The sequence below is a fragment of the Phoenix dactylifera genome, unplaced genomic scaffold (genome assembly GCF_009389715.1).
Source record: "Phoenix dactylifera cultivar Barhee BC4 unplaced genomic scaffold, palm_55x_up_171113_PBpolish2nd_filt_p 001897F, whole genome shotgun sequence".
NCBI classification, from domain to species: Eukaryota; Viridiplantae; Streptophyta; class Magnoliopsida; order Arecales; family Arecaceae; genus Phoenix; species Phoenix dactylifera.
The window spans coordinates 26,249-45,309 of NW_024069185.1; the positions used below are offsets into that span (position 1 = coordinate 26,249).

Sequence of the window (19,061 nt, forward strand, 5' to 3'; positions counted from 1 at the left end):
ACAAATACTAGCATTTATTATTTTAGGTGTGTGAAAATTATTATTTATAATAATATTTTAATATTTTATATATGGACCGTTTGGATCGGGTCGGATCTAAATTTAGTAAATCTAAACCCGATCCGAAAATAGGACGGGTTCAATTTTAGAATCCGACCCGGCACCACGGATCCTCCAAAATGGATCGGGTCGGATCGGATCGGGTCACGAGTCGACTCGACCCATTTGCAGCCTTAATTACTATAGCTTGGGTTTATCATTCGAGCGCACAATATGTGCTCACAATGGAAAGCCAAGCCTAAAAAGACAAGGGAGGTCTAGGTCTGGCCATGGAGAAATTATTAGGTGGATCGGATCCATCACAGAGCTAGGGTGAAATCATCTTAGCTAGACTCTCTTCATCCTAGATCTATGATGCACCTAGTCCATCTAATAATTTCACCTGTCCATGGCCGAAAAGAAATAAGCACGGTACGAGCTTCTGTTAAACTAGGGCTGAAAATCGAATAATAGATTAAATCTATTTCTTGATAGAGTGGTATGTGCATATAAATTATTTTTTATGACTCGTTTGAATCTATAGATGAAGGAATGATAATCTTCCATCAAATGAGACTGAAAATGATTGGCTATGCAGACGGTCTCTATTTCGAATAAGAACTCGGCTGACTAGTACAATCCACATTATTTACACCAACATTTGAGGGTATTCATCCAAACGAGAGATATCATATGCATTACATACCAATGCTAGAGAGAGAAAGTAGAGCCGACTATGGGCCCGGATGATGTGTTGCAAGCTCATGCAAACATTAGATGCAAAATATAAACAACATCATATCAATCAGATGTCAAATACATGAATCATTACATGCTAAACCTCTAAAATATATAAATACAGAGCAGCATCAATTTTGTAATTCCATTCAAGAAAAATGTTTCTCAAATGAACTAAATTGTCCTGAACGAACTCACACGGAGGGTTCGTGCCGGAGCCCAGAGGGGTCACCGAGCCGGCCCACGTGTGGGGAGGGTATGAGTAAAAGTGTAAAACCGGCCGGGGTGCCCAACACACGGTCATTTCTACCCGCATCGAATATTCTTCTCGCAGGGTGGGGGCTGCTACGCGGAGGTGGGCTTGTCCCTTCCTCCCCCCTACTCCTTTTGTTTGGCCAAAAAAAAAAAAAAAACAAATTGCCCTGGATGAAGATAAGGTTGATTTTGCTTTCTAAAAATAATCTGAGATGATCCCGGAATCCAACATGAAATCATACAGAATGCAGTCAACCCTCCAGCAAAGTCCACCATAGCTGCTACAGTCAAAGAAGAACGAAGAAAATGTTGATTTTGCTCTCTAAAGATAATCTAAAATGTTGGGAAAAATTTAAATGCGCACGGGGCCCGAAATTTGGCCGCGTGCGCGTTTGAGAAAAAAAAAGGATAACGCCCAGCGGGCGTTACGCTTTGGAAACGGCCGCGGTCGCGGCCGCGTGCTCGTTTGAAAACGAAAACGCCAACGGGCGTTTTCGTTTGCATTAAATGGGACGCGTGCGCCCGTTGGCGCACGTTGCGCGGACGCGTCCGCCGAAAAGACCATATTGCCCCCGATTAAATCCCTATATAAACCCCTCCATTTCATCTCTTTAGAGTACGAAAAAAATATAGAAAAATAGTGGAAAAACTCTGGAGAAATTCTTCTTCCCCTTAGCCACTTCCGATTTTCATTTTTACATTTTTATTCAGTTTTATTTTATTCTTTTCATACTGCTCTTTGCTGGATCTGCAAGTCCGATCGGGTTCGTTTTGACTTCTTCCGAGACGTGCCGAAGAAGAGGTTGTAGGGTCATCGTATCTCCGAGAAGAATTGCCGGGTGACCCGTACGTGGGGGCAAATACTTCTTTGGGACAGCGTCTACGCGCTTCGACCTGCTTTCAATCAGGCTACTTTCTTCTACCTTTATTTTTAATTTAATATTAGTAGATTGGTAGGATTTGAAATTCTATGATATAAACTTATTAAATGCATAGATTTACTTTGTGCTAGAATAGAATTATTTTGTATTAAAATAGAATTATTTGGATGCCGAGTGATATGCATGTATATTATTTCCTTTAAGATTTTTTATTAATTGAATTTATAGATTTATTTATTTAGTTAGGAGATATATTGCTAACAATCCAAAGAAGTATTTATTTTTTGTTAGTAATATATAATTAATTAAATTCTTTATTACAATTGTGGCATATTAGATTTTAATTGCAATAATTGTTTTTGCTAGCACATCATTAATAATAAATTATTCTAAAGAGTTAATAATTTGGTTAACCTCCAAGAGGTTTATTATACCTCCATTTGGACTCCTCAAGGAGTAATTTTCAGATCCCATTCAAACGAGAAATTCGAAAATTGGTTGATATATAATAATTAATCTATTAAATTGACTTATTAGATCTTAATCAATTATTCTAATAAAGAAATAAATCTTTTAATTCATCGAATTGACATCTTAATTACAATAATTGATTTGCTACAAAATTAGTAATTAATTATTCTAATAAGAAAATAAATCAATTCTACTATATATAATTTATTGAATTGATAAATTAGATTTCAATTACAATAATTATTTTGCTAGAATTAAATTTAGTAATCAATTGTTACTAATTCGGAAAGGTCAAACGGAAAATTTTGAAATTAGTTAATCCACAATATCTAATTAAATTTTGCATTTAGGTTATTTTAAATATTGAATTTGTGTGATTTCTAGTGATTATATCCACTAACTAATAGTGTCTAAGAAAAGCTTGTCAAAAAGGCATACGTGCCTAAGAAAGGCTGGTACTTAAGTGAGCCTAGTGCTCCACCACCGATCTGGAGCTGATCTGGCTATTAGTTTTTTGGATATATCAATTAGACATCCAAAGTTCAATATAAATATTAGTGCAATCTTTTGACATAGATTTTTTGTCTTCAATCAGGTTTCTGTCACTATTCTGTAACCCTGATCCTATGGCCTCAAACACTAGTGACCATCTTAGTGCCAAACATGAAAAATTTGATGGCCATAACTTTAGGAGGTGGCAGAACCAAATGCGGTTCTGGCTCACCACATTAGGGTTAATCTCAGCCATAGGTGAAAGTACGACCGAAGTTGATAACGGGTCCAACCCAACTACCTCTTCCAACACTGAACATTCTGCCTCCACTAGCACACCCTCTAGGACACCTGATGAGATAGATTATCATTGTATCCATAGAATCCTAGGTGCTCTTTCTGAGAGGCTGTATGATATCTATTACACAGCCAAGAGTGCCAAAGAACTCTGGGACACCCTAGATAGCAAATATGGTCTTGATGATGCTGGGGTAAAGAGGTTCAAGGCCTCCGATTTCAATAAGTTTAGGATGGTGGACTCAAAACCTATGAATGACCAAATTCATGAATTTGAAACCCTGATCCACCAGCTTAGGGCTAATGGAACCAATTTGGATGAATCATTCCAGGTAGCCTGTTTGATAGATAAACTACCTACTTCCTGGTCTGATTTTGCTAAGACCCTGAGCCATACCCAAGGAATTCTCACCCTAACCCAAGTCTTAAACTCTATTAGGATTGAAGAGCAGCATAGGCTCAGAAATAATACCTCTACTGGACCTAAAAATAATGAATATAATGTAGAAGCTCCTCCTAAGAAAAATCAGAACTGACCCTTCCGTAAGAATTTCAAGAAGAAACCCTACAACCCTAGAAACCCTAACCACCACTACAATGGGAAGCCTATTCAATCCCAGGAGCAGAAGAAGAAGAAAAAGGAAGGTGGTGCTCGTTTCTGTTATGTGTGTGGTCGGACCAACCATTTGTCTCCACAGTGCTTCTATAAGAAGACTGCACCTCTTCAATCTAAGAAGAAGGGTCCACACACATCCAGTGCTCAAGTCAACATGGTGACTTCCGGCGCTGGCTCCTCTGAGACAGCTTTCAGGTCTGTTTCCTTCACTCCTGAAGTTAACATGACTTTACAAGCACTAGATTGGTGGATTGATACCGGAGCTGGTATTCATATTTGTTTGGATCGTTCCTGGTTTTCTTCTTACCAGATCTCAAGTGGAGGAGCTGTGATCATGGCAAACAGCTCGGAGGCACGTGTGTTAGGAGTAGGACGTGTGGACTTAAAGCTTACCTCTGGAAAAGTTCTGTCACTGCACGGCGTCCAACATGTTCCAGTTGTTAGGAGAAACCTCATTAGTGGTTCTTTGCTTGTCCAGCAAGGCTTTCGTCTTGTTTTTGAGTCCAATAAGGTTGTAATTTCTCATGGTGTTATGTTTATTGGAAAAGGATTCCTTAGTGAAGGATTGTTCAAATTGAATGTAATAGCTCCTTCAATAAATGAAAATCCTTTGATTATGAATATAGAGCCTCCTTCTATTTGGCATGGTAGATTAGGTCATGTAAATTATAATTCAATTAAGCAACTTATGAACCTAAATCTAATACCAAAAAGTGATCTCAAGAACCATGAGAAATGTCAAACTTGTGTAGAAGCCAAACTCCCTAGGAAGCCTTTTAAATCTGTTAATAGGGATTCTGATCTATTAGAGTTGATTCATAGTGATGTTTGTGACTCTGGTAGAACTTTTAGGGGAGGTAACAGATACTTTGTAACATTTATAGATGATCTATCGAAGTTCTGTTACATCTACCTAATTAAAACCAAGGATGAGGTGCTCAGCAAATTTAAAATTTTTAAGATTGAAGCTGAGAACCAATAGGAAAAGAAAATTAAAATCCTTAGATCAGATCGGGGAGGTGAATATACATCAAATGACATAACTCAATTCTGTGAAGATCATGGAATCATTCATGAAGTGACTGCACCCTATTCTCCCCAATCAAATGGAGTAGCAGAAAGGAAGAATAGGACTTTAATGGATATGGTGAACTCCATGCTTATAAGCTCAGGAGTGCCAAAAAAATTTGTGGGGGGAAGCTCTTGTTTCAACCTATTATATCCTTAATAGGATTCCCTCTAAAAATAATGATCTAACCCCATATGAAGTTTGAAAACATAGAAAACCTAATCTTAGCTATTTAAAAGTGTGGGGGTGCGTGGCAAAAGTAAAAATACCTGATTTTAAGAGAAAGAAAATAGGCCCTAAAACAGTGGATGCCATATTCATAGGTTATGCAGCCAATAGTAATGCAAATAGATTTCTGGTGATAAGTTCAGAAATAAATGATATTAGTAACAACATTATCATAGAAGCCAGAGATGCAACATATTTTGAAGACACCTTTCCACTTAAGACTAGAGTAGATAGCGGTATAGCTAGTAGCTCTAGTTGAATAAGGACAAGAGAAATAGAAGTAGAAGCAGAACCTAGGAGGAGTAAAAGATCCAGGATAGAGAAAATATTTGGAGATGATTTTTATACCTTCCTAATAGAAGACTCTCCAACTACCTTTGAGGACGCAATGAAATCTTTGGATTCACCTTTTTGGAGAGAAGCTGTGGACAATGAGATGCAATCAATTATCCAAAACCATACTTGGGAATTGACTGATCTTCCTCCTGGTTGTAAAACAATAGGATGCAAATGGATCTTTAAGAAGAAACTTAGGCCTGATGGCTCTGTAGATAAATTTAAGGCTAGATTAGTTGCCAAGGGCTTTACTCAGAGACTGGGGTAGATTTCTTTGATGTTTATGCACCTATAGCTAGGATAACTACTATTAGGGTCCTTATAGCATTAGCCTCCATTCATAGATTAGTGATTCATCAGATGAATGTTAAGACAGCTTTTCTAAATGGAGACTTAAATGAAGAAATTTATATGGACCAACCAGAGGGATTTAAAACCCCAGGCCAAGAAAATAAAGTTTGCAGACTAGTCAGATCTCTTTATGGTCTTAAACAAGCACCCAAGCAATGGCACTTGAAATTTGATGAAACCATAATGACATTTGGATTTGAAATCAATAGCACAGACGAATGTGTATATCATAAGAGAGTTGGACACAAATTTGTGATCTTGTGCCTTTATGTAGATGATATACTGATCTTTGGGACAAATCTTCAGATAATTGATGAAGTAAAACAATTTTTAAGTCATAAGTTTGATATGAAAGACTTGGGACAAGCTGACTTAATTTTAAATACCAAAATAATTAGAAGTGCAAATGGAATTGAGTTATCCCAAAGTCATTATGTTGACAAGATACTCAATAAATTTAATTATTCGGATTGTCAGCCTGTCTCTACTCCCTTTGATCCCTCTACACATCTTAAGAAGAACTTAGGAACTCCTATCCTTCAAAGCCTATATGCTCAAATCATAGGCTCACTAGGATTCCTAACAAACTACACTAGGCCAGACATAGCATATGTTGTAAATAGACTTAGTAGATATACTGTTAATCCAAATAGAGATCATTGGACAGCATTAGAGAGAATTCTTAGGTATCTTAAGGGTACCAAGTCCTATAGTTTGCACTTTAGTGGGTTTCATGCTGTTCTAGAAGGCTATAGTGATGCCAACTGGATCATCGATACCTTAGATGTTAAATCCACCACAGGATACATCTTTCTCCTAGGAGGTGCTGCTGTGTCTTGGAAATCCACTAAACAAACCTTAATATCTAGGAGTACCATGGAGTCTGAACTGATAGCTTTAGACACTACTAGCACTGAGGCTGAGCGGCTCAGAGATCTACTTATAGACCTTCCTGTAGATGAGTCACCTTTACCACCTGTCTCCTTACATTGTGACTGTAAATCTGCAATAGATAAGTGCAACCAAGAAAATGCCAATGTAAAAATGAACAGGCACTTAAAAGTACGTCATAAATCATTGAGATATAAATTGAAAAATAATGTTATTGCCTTGAATTTTGTAAAATCAGAAAATAATTTGGCTGATCAGCTTACAAAAGGTTTATCTAGAACAGTGGTTCTAGAGTCGTCGAGGGGGATGAGGCTTAGCCCATAAAGATAGATCACCACGGTGGGAACCCAACCTTAAAAGGTTCAATGGGTAGAAACAAACCGAAGTGTGACTAAGAGGAGCACTATTTTATGTTGTCCTCATCCCTATGGCGCTAGTGCTCATAAAAGCAAGCGGTAGGATGAGTTCGTTTGTATAACTCTTAATGAGTCCGAGACCCAAGAGGCAGGAGCTTCCTTGCTAGCATCCTTATTAGGACTCACCTATATGTGCAGTCGTGAGGCCGCGATTATGGAAAATGGGCGATTCCCTAAAAAGCACATGAAAGATACCTGCGCATGGCCATAATAGCGCAACCCGCTTAGAACCCAGATCGGGCTATATTATGTGTGCTGTTGATTTAATCTGAGCCATGGACCGAGGTTCAAGGTTAAGACCACCTTGGCTCCACAGATGTAATCAATTGTCACTAAGTGAAGGTTCAAACCGAAAGGTACCTACACCTATTACATAATATAAGATATCCAGCATTTTATTTTGATTTTAAAATTATTTAATTTTTTGTGGGGGATTGTTGGAAAAAATTTAAATGCGCACGCGGCCCGAAATTTGGCCGCGTGCGCGTTTGAGAAAAAAAAAAAAGGGTAACGCCCAGCGGGCGTTACGCTTTGGAAACGGCCGCGGCCGCGGCCGCGTGCTCGTTTGAAAACGAAAACGCCAACGGGCGTTTTCGTTTGCATTAAATGGGACGCGTGCGCCCGTTGGCGCACGTTGCGCGGACGCATCCGCGGAAGGCGCGGACGCGTCCGCCGAAAAGACCATATTGCCCCCGATTAAAACCCTATATAAACCCCTCCATTTCATCTCTTTAGAGTACGAAAAAAATATAGAAAAATAGTGGAAAAACTCTGGAGAAATTCTTCTTCCCCTTAGCCACTTCCGATTTTCATTTTTACATTTTTATTCAGTTTTATTTTATTCTTTTCATACTGCTCTTTGCTGGATCTGCAAGTCCGATCGGGTTCGTTTTGACTTCTTCCGAGACGTGCCGAAGAAGAGGTTGTAGGGTCGTCGTATCTCCGAGAAGAATTGCCGGGTGACCCGTACGTGGGGGCAAATACTTCTTTGGGACAGCGTCTACGCGCTTCGACCTGCTTTCAATCAGGCTACTTTCTTCTACTTTTATTTTTAATTTAATATTAGTAGATTGGTAGGATTTGAAATTCTATGATATAAACTTATTAAATGCATAGATTTACTTTGTGCTAGAATAGAATTATTTTGTATTAAAATAGAATTATTTGGATGCCGAATGATATGCATGTATATTATTTCCTTTAAGAATTTTTATTAATTGAATTTATAGATTTATTTATTTAGTTAGGAGATATATTGCTAACATAAGATGATACCAAAATCTATCAGGACATCATATACAGTATTGTTAGATTTGGAAAAATCCACCACTCATCTCATCGAGGAAACTTGATGCTTTCTCTTAGCCATCACTATCCACCATTGAATTTCCATGATGAATCGTCGAACTTTTTGTGCCTCAGACATGGCAAATTAATCATCCGTTAGTGTTAGGACTAAGAACATAAATTCATACCAGGCTTATAAATACCAGCCTGACCTCCATCTACCAGGTCTGAAAGCAAGCTTAGAAGAGACGACCAGCACCAAACTCTCAGTTATGATGCTTCTCCTACTTTCTGGTACTACTCTCATCTCATATGCGGGTATGTCAATCATTATACATGGACCGGCTAGAAACTAATCAGTTTATTTTCTTTACATGCTTGGTGTTTGATGCTAAGAGGCATGGTCTTGCTCGCCGAGCTGCAAAGCGGCACCAGAGCCATGGCCTGCCCTCAATATTGCCTTGAAGTTGAGTATGTCACCCGCACATCTTCCGGCTATAAGAAGCTGCCGTCAAAAGCTTGTGCAGGATATCAATTTAACTTTGATGTAAGGAAATAATTTAGATTCATATGGCTACGTACAACAATCACCTTACAGGGTTTTGGGTGTATCATTGCCTATTATGCAGCCTTTGTGGCCTTATATAAAGTTATCCTTTGCTTTTAAATTTCTCTTGGTTGCAGATGAGGACCTAGCCTGCGCTTATTAACTGGGAGATTTTCGTATCGGAAGTTTTTAATTTCAGCCTCAGCACTTTTCCTTTTTTTTTTTTTTGTGGATAAAACAGAGAACATTAAAGCAAAATATTACTCTCTTAGATCATCACCACAATTTTGTGTGCAACCGTTTAACAAATATAATAGCCTAATAAGTTCCAGTAGTTTGAAAATTCAGCAAGATAAGGAATTGCTTTCATCACTTCATCCGTCAGAAGCCGCTTCACAACTCATCAGCATGTGTAGCAACGTGGGTTGGGTATCTACAGAGCACATCAGCCCATGTGCTTTGCCCAACCGTGACTTTTTTCACAACTGAGACCACCTCCTCAATGCTTACACGGATCTGCTCCTTGCTGTCCCTCTGACGCATGGTCACACTAGCAGTCGAATCGACAGTTATGGCGTAGGGGACACCAAGCTCATCCGATTTGGCATAACGTTTCCCTATAGACTTGCCTGTAGAAAACACCAGCAAAATCGTAATTTATAAGCAGCTTACTTTAAAAGCTATTGTTTCTGTATAGTGTTTCTAGTTAAGTAGACTTGTATATTTCATTGCATCAGCACAATCACAACAATCAGTATATTTAAATGTCATGCAATCATCTACTAAACTGTCGATCCACAAACCAAGTTCTAGCTGTCTAGGAGCAAATTGATGATAAAACATAAGAAGATTGTGTTTCTATGCAACTAAAAGTAAACAATAGCCAAGATGAAGCTGGACAAGACATGAAAATAACAATCAACTTTTGAAAAGAAGCACAAAGCCATGAGCTTGTGTAATGTTCTAAAGAAGCAAATCTGAAGGCCATTTACATATGAAGCAAACTAGTAGAAAAATTGCAAACTAGTGTAAAAAGGGCACCATATTATATTGGTCTTAGATAACAGAAGGTTTGGTTTCTTATTCGCAATTGTTTTCCATTTACTCTTCATAGGTGTGGCAGTTTCTGATGAAGACCAACCAACACCTGCCCCAACTTGCCCAAAATAAACAGGTTTGGTTTTCAGCCTCAGATCCAACAGGTTAACAGAGGTTGAGCAAGCCCTTGAAACCCAGCTGCGGATGTTCATAGTTAAGAGAGGAAACAAAAAATACTGAAGAGAAAGTGGAGTAGACAGCATGTTCAAGATTTATCACATTTTCTTCAACACCTTAATTTCCTCTCCTCACTCTCAATGCCACACCCTAGATACCTCTTCTTGACCCCATCTCATTTCAGTTATAAGATATATAACTAAGAAGTGAAGCCTAATAGAAGGTCAGGTACAGGTCCCATGATAAATGAGTTGGTATGGGTTTATTCTTTTCAAACGTTGTGGGTTGTATGGGCTGAGAGTTTTGATGACGACCCAAATTCAATCCAATCACAAATCAACCTGACCCAATGCATTGCTAACTAGTCCTCTCACGTGTTTAAAAGAAGAATAGTTTTGTAAGAGGTGCATAAGATTATAATTTGTCACAATCAGAACTCATCACGGCATTCTTAGGTGCAAACAGGTCTTGATTACGTACCAAATGAGCTAGTAAATCATAAGCAGACCTATCAGCAATCCCAACACATTCAATCCAACCATAGGAGCATTCTATTTCCGCATCCCAACAGTCTGCAGCATACTGAGCCATCTCATTTGGCAGATGCTGCCTGAAGCGCAATCCATCTTTATCAATTCCCAGACGAGTCAAGAAAAGATACACCCGTCCTATGAAATAACCAAGTGTCTCATTGTTGATTATTCCCTACAAAAAGAAATTAAAACAATATTTAAATGAAACTAAACCAAATGAAGAATAGAGATGTCAAAATAAAATAAAGGTAAAGGAAGAAACGATCAGCACAAAGGTGATAATAAGGTAGCCAAAGAAACCAACCTTTGAAACAGCTTCACCAAGGATCATTGACTTGGCTGATTTCCCTGCTAGTTGCTCCTCCCTGGGGAACATCAAAAGCTCCAGGTTGGCAACATGAACAAACTTCGGGTGGGATTTGTCCTCAGGACCCACAAAGTGCTCTATCTCAGCTAGTGTGAACTCACGGACTCTTAAAAGACCTTGATGAGGTGAAATCTACTCATCATAGAAAATAAGTTACGTCAGACGGATGGTTGAACATAAAACAGAGGCCTGTAAGTCTGTAACACAAAAAAGAACGCTCATGGTTTCTACTAGCATAGCTTTTGGATTAAGAGAACAGCATCAAATATATTTAATTATTCGTCCAAATTATTGCATTTATATTCCTTCAACTGAAAAAAGCACAAAATCATCTCATACTCAGAAAAAATATCAAAAATCAATATGGGAGAAACAAGATCTGGTGAATAATAAAGCGAAGCCTTGCCACAAAAAAAAAAAAAAAGGAATTCACTTTTCGAACGTTACAGAGGGAACATGTCTATTTTAGAAAATGAGGAAACAGTGCAATCATTCATTCAGTTCTTTAGCTGACAGTTATATCACCAGAAAGGACATAAAAAATGCATTAAATTTTCAAACAATCCTCAGCTAATTCAGTAAAATTTGATAATGATTGTTTACGCCAAGAACTTTTGGTGGGACGCTTAAATTAAGAACTGGGTTGGTTTGTGATCAAAACTCAGTTGCCTGCTACATTAACAGCATGCTCCACAACAAAGTGAGCACAATGTTCGCCATTTGATCTAATTATTGTTCCCTCATAATTCAGTTAAGTACCTCATCCATACTGTCAAATAGTTAATTGTTTCCCAACCATTTACAAGCATTGCTGTTTTCCTGTACTGCTTCTTCCAGCTGTGCAGCAGCAATATCACAAGTACGAAAAATTAAGAAATGAAGCACCCCAGAGAAAAGTTCTTGCAATTAAAAATTCATAGAACAAGAATGTCTCCACAGAAGATATGTTTACGAAGATATGGCAAATGGCGAACCTTCAAACCTGCATATCCTAAGAATCTTAGCGATCTATTTCTTGTTGATTTTGTGCATTGGTGAAAGAATACCATCAATCAGATGATCAAAAGCTTTGTGGCTGAAGATCCAAGGGCCCGGAAACAACCAGTTGAGGATACAATCACAAGAAAATTTTATATTAGTTTCCCTCATCGAGTCTTGGAGATGCAGAGATGAATCAAAAGTGTCAAAGCAACATCAAGATCTCAAGCATGAGATCCATGCAGTGGAAACGAATCATAAAGTCAAGGGCCTAGATCCTGCGGCAAATTTTTCCATTATGATGATCTAAACCCTCATCCAACTACTTGGAGCATCAAAATTATTTGATGGTCCAACATTAATCGTGTATCAAGTTTCTATTTTTTTAACTTTTAATTAAAAAAATGGATATGAGATTAAATTGGCCCTTAAATTACTTGACCTACACGTTACTTGGGTTCCAAGTTACATGTTTTTCAATATATGTGGTCGGTGGGTCCTTGCATGTCTTTTTTATTAGGTTACTCCATCCCCAAGTCGCATAGTGTATCGGCAAACGAAAGGGTGGTCATGGGTTGTATTGTATGAGTTTGTGAAAGTGATTTCTCTCCTCCCTCTCTCGCCCTGCCTCTAGTGTCTTCTATTCCCCTCTCCCTCTTCATCTCTCAACTCCTTTACTTCTCATGTCTTTCCCTATCTTCAAAAACCTGTGAATATATGTATTATTGCCTGAATTAAATTTCAAGTCAACATCAAACCTTCTCCTTTAATCCTAAAAGCCCTTGAAACTTTTTTCTAACAACAAACACTATCTCTAAACCCTAGGATGGACCTAGAAAGCTCCCCTCTTTCCTTCAATCCATTAAAGTGTTTGCTTCTGCCCTGTTTTCTGCAATAGAACAGCAAGGCAACAAATTAGCTATTCGCCAATTCCTCCCACCATGCTATTGTAGGTCATCCCCTAAGTTGTCCTACATCAGTACGCATACAAAGCAATATCTCACTTCACATATGCATTCGGAAAATTCTTTTATTTTGAAACCACAAACCCGGGTTCTATCTTTCACAAGTTAAATGACCAAGAAAGCCAAACAATCTATAAATTCAAGCTAAAGCAATACAAATATGTACTACTATATCTTTTCCTTATTTATGCTGTGGGTAGCATCCAAATTTTACAAATCAGAATGTCTTGAAAATGTTGTTTATTACTGATGAGTAGTAATACAAAATATTTCTTGTACTACTGAATGTGTTTTAAAATGCTATTTTGTCAAATATAATGCAAAATAAAAAATCTAATGACATAAATGAAGTACATAGATCAGAGAAAGATTGACTGTTGTACTAAGTGAAGCTGCGTATTCAGCCATCTAGGCTCTACGGCTAAACTATTCCCTATGGTCACTTTGACGGTTTGACAACCCTGATTACCTAACTTTGATGGAAAAGGCAAGAAAAAAGTCATGGAAATAAATAAAAAAATTAAAATACAATAAAATAGGAAGAGCACAAGAAGAGACAATAGCAATCACAATAGGCTGTAAAGCTAAACTATCACCAATTGCCTGGCCAATTAAACAACCATGATTACTTAACTTTTATGGAACAAGCAATAAATCTATGGAAATAAATTGTAAATTTTAAAATATGAGAAGAGACTAAAACCAAGGCGCCGAATTTAATAACTATAAGTTACGGCCAATTTGTTTTCGAATTTGTAAGTTGTCATTCTCATATAAGTTGTACAAAAGCTCGAAATATCATTTCTGTATGTATCGTTGAGAGAGCACTTACGGTAACTGCTATGTTACTTTGAGAGAAGAAATTAAGATATAGCACATTAGTTGACCATCTAGCTAGACAACATCGAAGATCAAGGACATAAAGGTGATACACTAAGGCTTGTATTTTCTGAAAAAGGATGTTCATAACTAGACTCTTCTTTTTGTGGCATTTTGAATTTTGGTGGAAAAAGGTGCAATGATAGCAAATGAGCAGGTATACAATCGGAAAAACATGGAGGAAAGAGCATAACCAAATCTGGACTCACGAACAGCCTACAATCACTTATAAATCGATGACGATTTGCAATTGCTACTTTAAATTATGAGTCTACATCATACCCATTGGAAGAGATGGCTGAAATCATCCTTCCAATCCACTAGTACTCCTCATTGTGTCAAGGGTTACTCTTTTTGGTTCAAAGCAATCATAACAAGACCCGCTTTTCCCATCATCATTAAGTTGATTAGAGATTTCTTCAGCCACAAAATAATGAGAAGGAAAAAAAAGAAATTGGGTGGATAAAATAGTTTCACATAGAAATTACACTGACATATCTTGAATTCAACAATAATACTAGTTTATTTTGAGAAAAATTTCACTTCAAGGCACTGTCATATGCTGCAAAGTCATTCCTACACAGAAGTGACTTATCAAACACCAAAATCATATCTAGCGGCATGAAATCTACTAATGTCAGTCAATGTTGTAATTGATACCCTTCAGTCATTCAAATCGGCATCCCTCTCCAAGTCAAGAAGGATCACCTTATATGAGGAACCAAAAATCACTGAATTGAACTCACCTCATGAAAGGGGAATTCATTTAAAATGATATTAGTAATAAAAGCATCGTGCCAAGCAAATAGCGCTCTTCGGTGGTTTTGCTTGATGTTGGCCAAAACTAAAGATACCTATAGTTTTTTTTTTTTTTAAAGTTAGTGTTTCCAATAATAGAAAGGTCATTTTTTATTTATTTAAGTATACAGACTATATAACATCAATTTTCAATACTTTTTCTTTTCTTTCCTTGAGATAAAAGAGAAATAATAAATTTGACCCTTGATAGATTAAAACATCCAAGAAACTCTTATTATATTACTAAATCTAAGGCCCAATCCAACGAAATTGAGCATGTCTGTCATTGAAGTAAGCAATCAGGTCTATATAATTCAAGGCATACTCTATAAACAAATTGGAGCATGCAATCCCAACTAATCCACTATCAATAGCTTAAGTAGAATTATATAAAATGCTTGCTTTGACCCATGTTCGACCACCCAAATTAGCACCTCAATTGCATAAATCAGAGAGGAACACGGAATGTGGAAGTGATAACAAGAGAAAGAACCGTGGTCAAAGGAGAGGGAAAAGAGCACCATCCACATGATGTCTCTGTTTTTTGTCCCAAATTTGTGTGTGAACCAAAAACTTATATATTTGCATTAACATATGCATATTGAATGATTATCAAATATTAGATCAAGCATAGGTGTCCATAGACATGTGGAGCTTAACTAAGGCAAGCATTCTCCCATCTACATAGCATCCGCTTGAGGAATCAAGGTATGGTCCATCGAAATTTGATAACCAAATGCCATCTCTCTATTGATTTTATCCAATTCAGCTAGAGGCGAGAGTCATCTACCAAAAAAAACTAAAAGACCACATGGCTATGGAATTCAGGAGCATGTAATCGAGAGCAAGTCTCTAAGGTTCTACGAGACTCGGAAAGAAAATGGATAAAATAGGACTTTGACATGGTTTAAATTAGGGAACGATATTCATCTTTAAGGAAAGATTCTCAGAGCAACTAGATAAATTAGAACACAATCCCCATAAAGTACACTAAGAATCTTATGTATAAAATGTGCAAGTTGCTTAAATTTGAATTTTCAATGATGTGCTTGCAGACTCATTTCGTAACAACTAAATCTTTCATATGATACAAAACCAATTAGCCTAGTCCTATAGGTTAACTGCGTTGAAGCCATATTTTGTATCTAATTAGGTTAAGCCAACAACTTAACTATCCCAAATTCCCAATTCATGTTAAGTCTTTCTGCATGCTATGGTTCAAGTCAATAATTTGATTGGATGAGGCCCTCAAATTCATGGTGTCAACTCGTGTTAAGTTCACATATGCCAATACTAGGACCTGAGCAAACAGCAATGAAAGAGTTATCTTTATTTAACCTGGGATGCTCAGCCCATAGAATAGACAAATCAATTAGATGAGACCTAGTATGCGATCAAGCATTAAAGAAATGCATCCACTTTCTCTTAGCAAAAAGAAAAGAAATACATTCACCAAGAATCATCGTTCATGGATGTATACACATGCATCTTTATTTCCGTGTGCATATATAATTGATAATTCATTTGTATCTCTCTGACATGTCAATGCCCCTATGAATCCTATAATGAATGGTGAGGGACGAGATTTGGCCACTGATTGTTGGAATGCTATATGACTATGGTATGCCACATTAGAAAAACCATTAAGGGAGAACGTGAGAAAATGAACTGGGGAAACATAGGGGCACAGAATAACTGCACCACACAGTGATGTTTATTATGAGTCAATGAAACTGATGCTTAAAGTATCAAGCCATCCTTGTAATGTTTTGATTATTTAGGGAAGGAAAAAGGACGGGTATGTTAAAAGAACAAAACTATCATGCAAAATGCAGCTGGTTCTGACCCTACTGCAGCTATGACATGTTGAGGCAATGCAAATGGGACTGCCATCAAAGGATAAGGGCCAACAAGTTCAATGACCATGTGAGCTCTGGCTCATGGGGAAGAAATTCAAGGGGATTTGTTGAGAGACAGCCTTGGTTCATGAAGAACAAGAGCCATGGTTCTAAAACCTTCAAGCTGCAACTTGAGATAGAAACAGGGCCTTATATCGGGATAAAAAGAACCATGGTTCTATTAGCCATTGCTTGAATGGAAAATAGCTGTACCTTTTAGATCTATGAATCATATCTCAAAATAACGAGCCATAGCTTGGTAAATATATGAGCCGTAGCTCAACATGTAAAGGAGACACAGCCCTGGCTCTGTAGATATATGAGCCGCAGCTCGAGATAAAGAGCCATAGCTCTGTAGATATATGACCTGTAGCTCAATATAAAATGTCATAGCTCTAAAGAATGTAAGGCACACCTTGAGTAGCTAAGGAAGAGGTCGAAAGATGAGATGAGAGAGAGTTTGGTGGGAGAAGAAGAGGAGAAAGGTAGAAGTCAATGGTGTACTGGAGTCCTCGCTAGCTCTGTTGAGAGTATTATATAGATGGGAGGAAGAGAGCTGTGGGATGAGACATGGGTTAGTTTGAGAGATTGGAGGGTGAGTGGGGACCACACTGACTTGGTCATGGGGGCACAAGGACTTAAGGATGATAAGAGAGAGAAAGTTAAGATGTCTCTTTTTGGTAGTTTGAGGGGTCATGCAGATAGGGCGAAGGAGTTAGAGAAAATATGAGATTAGGAGAGAGAAAAGATGGCAAGAACCTTAAATTGTTTTCAACTTGACTCTTTCGCTCAATGCTTGGCCTAAACAATTAGGCATTGGCAGCCACAGGGATGATTTATCATGATGTGGTTAAGTGAGGTTCTCTTTATTTGGGTATGGACCAATATGATTAATATTGAAGATAGCCTACAAATATGATGAGACGCTTACATAGTGTGCTGCCGTAGCTTATGAAGCTAGAACTGGCTTGACAAATTGGTGCAGGCCGCACATATGTTGTTCCTCTCCCTTGGTCATATCACATTCATTAATGATTGGATGGTAGCACATTTGATAGATCCCCATAATAGCACCTTTGGGTTGTGCCTCAAATGACATGGCATAAATTGTTTAATAATATGGCGTGGCATGCATCAGATGGACTCTTGTAGTGATATAGGGTGATGGATCCTAGCATCTGATCAGCATAGTGATGGTTCAATTAATTCAAATCCAAAATGACCTCAAACACTTACTCATCTCAACCTCCCTCGACAACTCAATGCAGATGTTGGCATCCTTCCTTCCATGCTTGCTCCTGTTGATCTCCCTCAATAACTCTGCAACAACCTCCCTCAATGCATCGATGCCAGTGTTGTTGTTTGTCCTTTCATGCCTGCTCCCTTGCTTACCTTGATCTCCCTGCTTGATGACTTGATACCAACATTTGTCTTTTTCTTCCCATGCTTTAGAAATAGGCAACAATCTCAAACTTACGGTGGGAATCACATTGGGCTAGGAAACTCTCTAGCGAGGAAAGATAAGATTGACTTGGCCAAATAGTAGGAGGTGATGAAGAAGACAAAGTAGCTGCAGGATTCCAGTGGATAGAGTTTTTGTGTGCAGGTGATCTACTCATGGAAGGTCTGCATTTTCTTATATAACATTTCACCAACCCCATCATACTCACTGTCTCCACTATTGCTGCCGCCGCCACTGCTGTTGATGATGTTTCTGCAGGTGTTTGTCTCAATGAGAAAACAGTTAGAGAGGTCATAGGCAGAATTGACCTCATCGAGGCCATTAGTATCAAGGAATTAGAGAGCATCAATGCTGTCATTGTAGAAGGTGAGGAAAGTGGTGCATGGTGGCTAGGCAATAGTTGATGAAACTGAAAATGATGGGTTGAGCAACAAAGGCGACCGCAAAGGGCACTGTCGATGACAGAAGTGGTGGAGAGGAAGATGAGGTTACTGCTGATAAGTGCTAAATAATGCATAAATTAACCTTTTATTCATAGCACTTATCATCATTTTAATTCACATATTTCGTAAATTTAACCATAAAATATGTGTTACCATCATCATTGCATTTTAATAATTAGCAGAGGTAATTCGAGTTGCTTTAATTATTTAATGATTAAGCCTAATGAATGCAGGTCAAGTCAAACTTATTTGGGATGATCCCTGAACCCAAATCATATGCACCCCGCAAATCAAGACCCTCTGATTCAGTCACCCAACTCTTTTGCCACATGATCCTAGTTTAATAAAATCCCTTCAATTATTTGTTTCTCATATCTCAAAGTATATCATTTAGTTGCACGGATCCCAAAGCCTCAACCCATTCTCATTCCATCTCTTCTCCGTTAACAAAACCAACTAAACATCCCAGCACCTCATGCATCCTCTCTGTGATTCCCCTGTTCTCACGGATCAACCTTTAGTCAAATCCAAACAACCCCCCCCCCCCATCCAAGCCGACTCCTTCAACGCGATCAGCTCCCAGCCATATCAAGCTATCCATCATCCACG

General features: G+C 38.1%; 1 protein-coding gene and 1 long non-coding RNA gene across 2 annotated transcripts; one reads left to right on the forward strand and one right to left on the reverse strand.

Annotated features, from left to right (window-relative positions):
* Positions 1-8,503: 8,503 nt before the first annotated feature.
* On the forward strand, positions 8,504-9,035 carry LOC120109194. The gene is made up of 2 exons (XR_005510194.1): positions 8,504-8,661; positions 8,764-9,035. It is a non-coding gene; the product is annotated as an uncharacterized LOC120109194 (long non-coding RNA).
* Positions 9,036-10,460: 1,425 nt separating this feature from the next.
* Positions 10,461-18,322, reverse strand: LOC120109196 (glycine--tRNA ligase, mitochondrial 1-like). Its single transcript, XM_039122941.1, has 4 exons — positions 18,218-18,322; positions 17,940-17,993; positions 10,967-11,161; positions 10,461-10,834 (listed from the first exon to the last, which is right to left on the reverse strand). The coding sequence occupies exons 1-4, from the start codon at positions 18,320-18,322 to the stop codon at positions 10,544-10,546; spliced, it is 645 nt and encodes a 214-aa protein (XP_038978869.1). The 3' UTR covers positions 10,461-10,543.
* Positions 18,323-19,061: the final 739 nt, after the last annotated feature.

Excerpts from the sequence above, each read along its gene's own strand:
- LOC120109196 (XM_039122941.1), bottom strand. The coding sequence starts at position 18,322 with ATGAGGTCAATTCTGCCTATGACCTCTCTAACTGTTTTCTCATTGAGA. Across the intron at positions 17,994-18,217 it reads CGGCAGCAATAGTGGAGACA|CATGGGAAGAAAAAGACAAA; the intron begins GTGAGTATGATG and ends CTATTTCTAAAG. Across the intron at positions 11,162-17,939 it reads CATCAAGCAGGGAGATCAAG|ATTTCACCTCATCAAGGTCT; the intron begins GTAAGCAAGGGA and ends TATGATGAGTAG.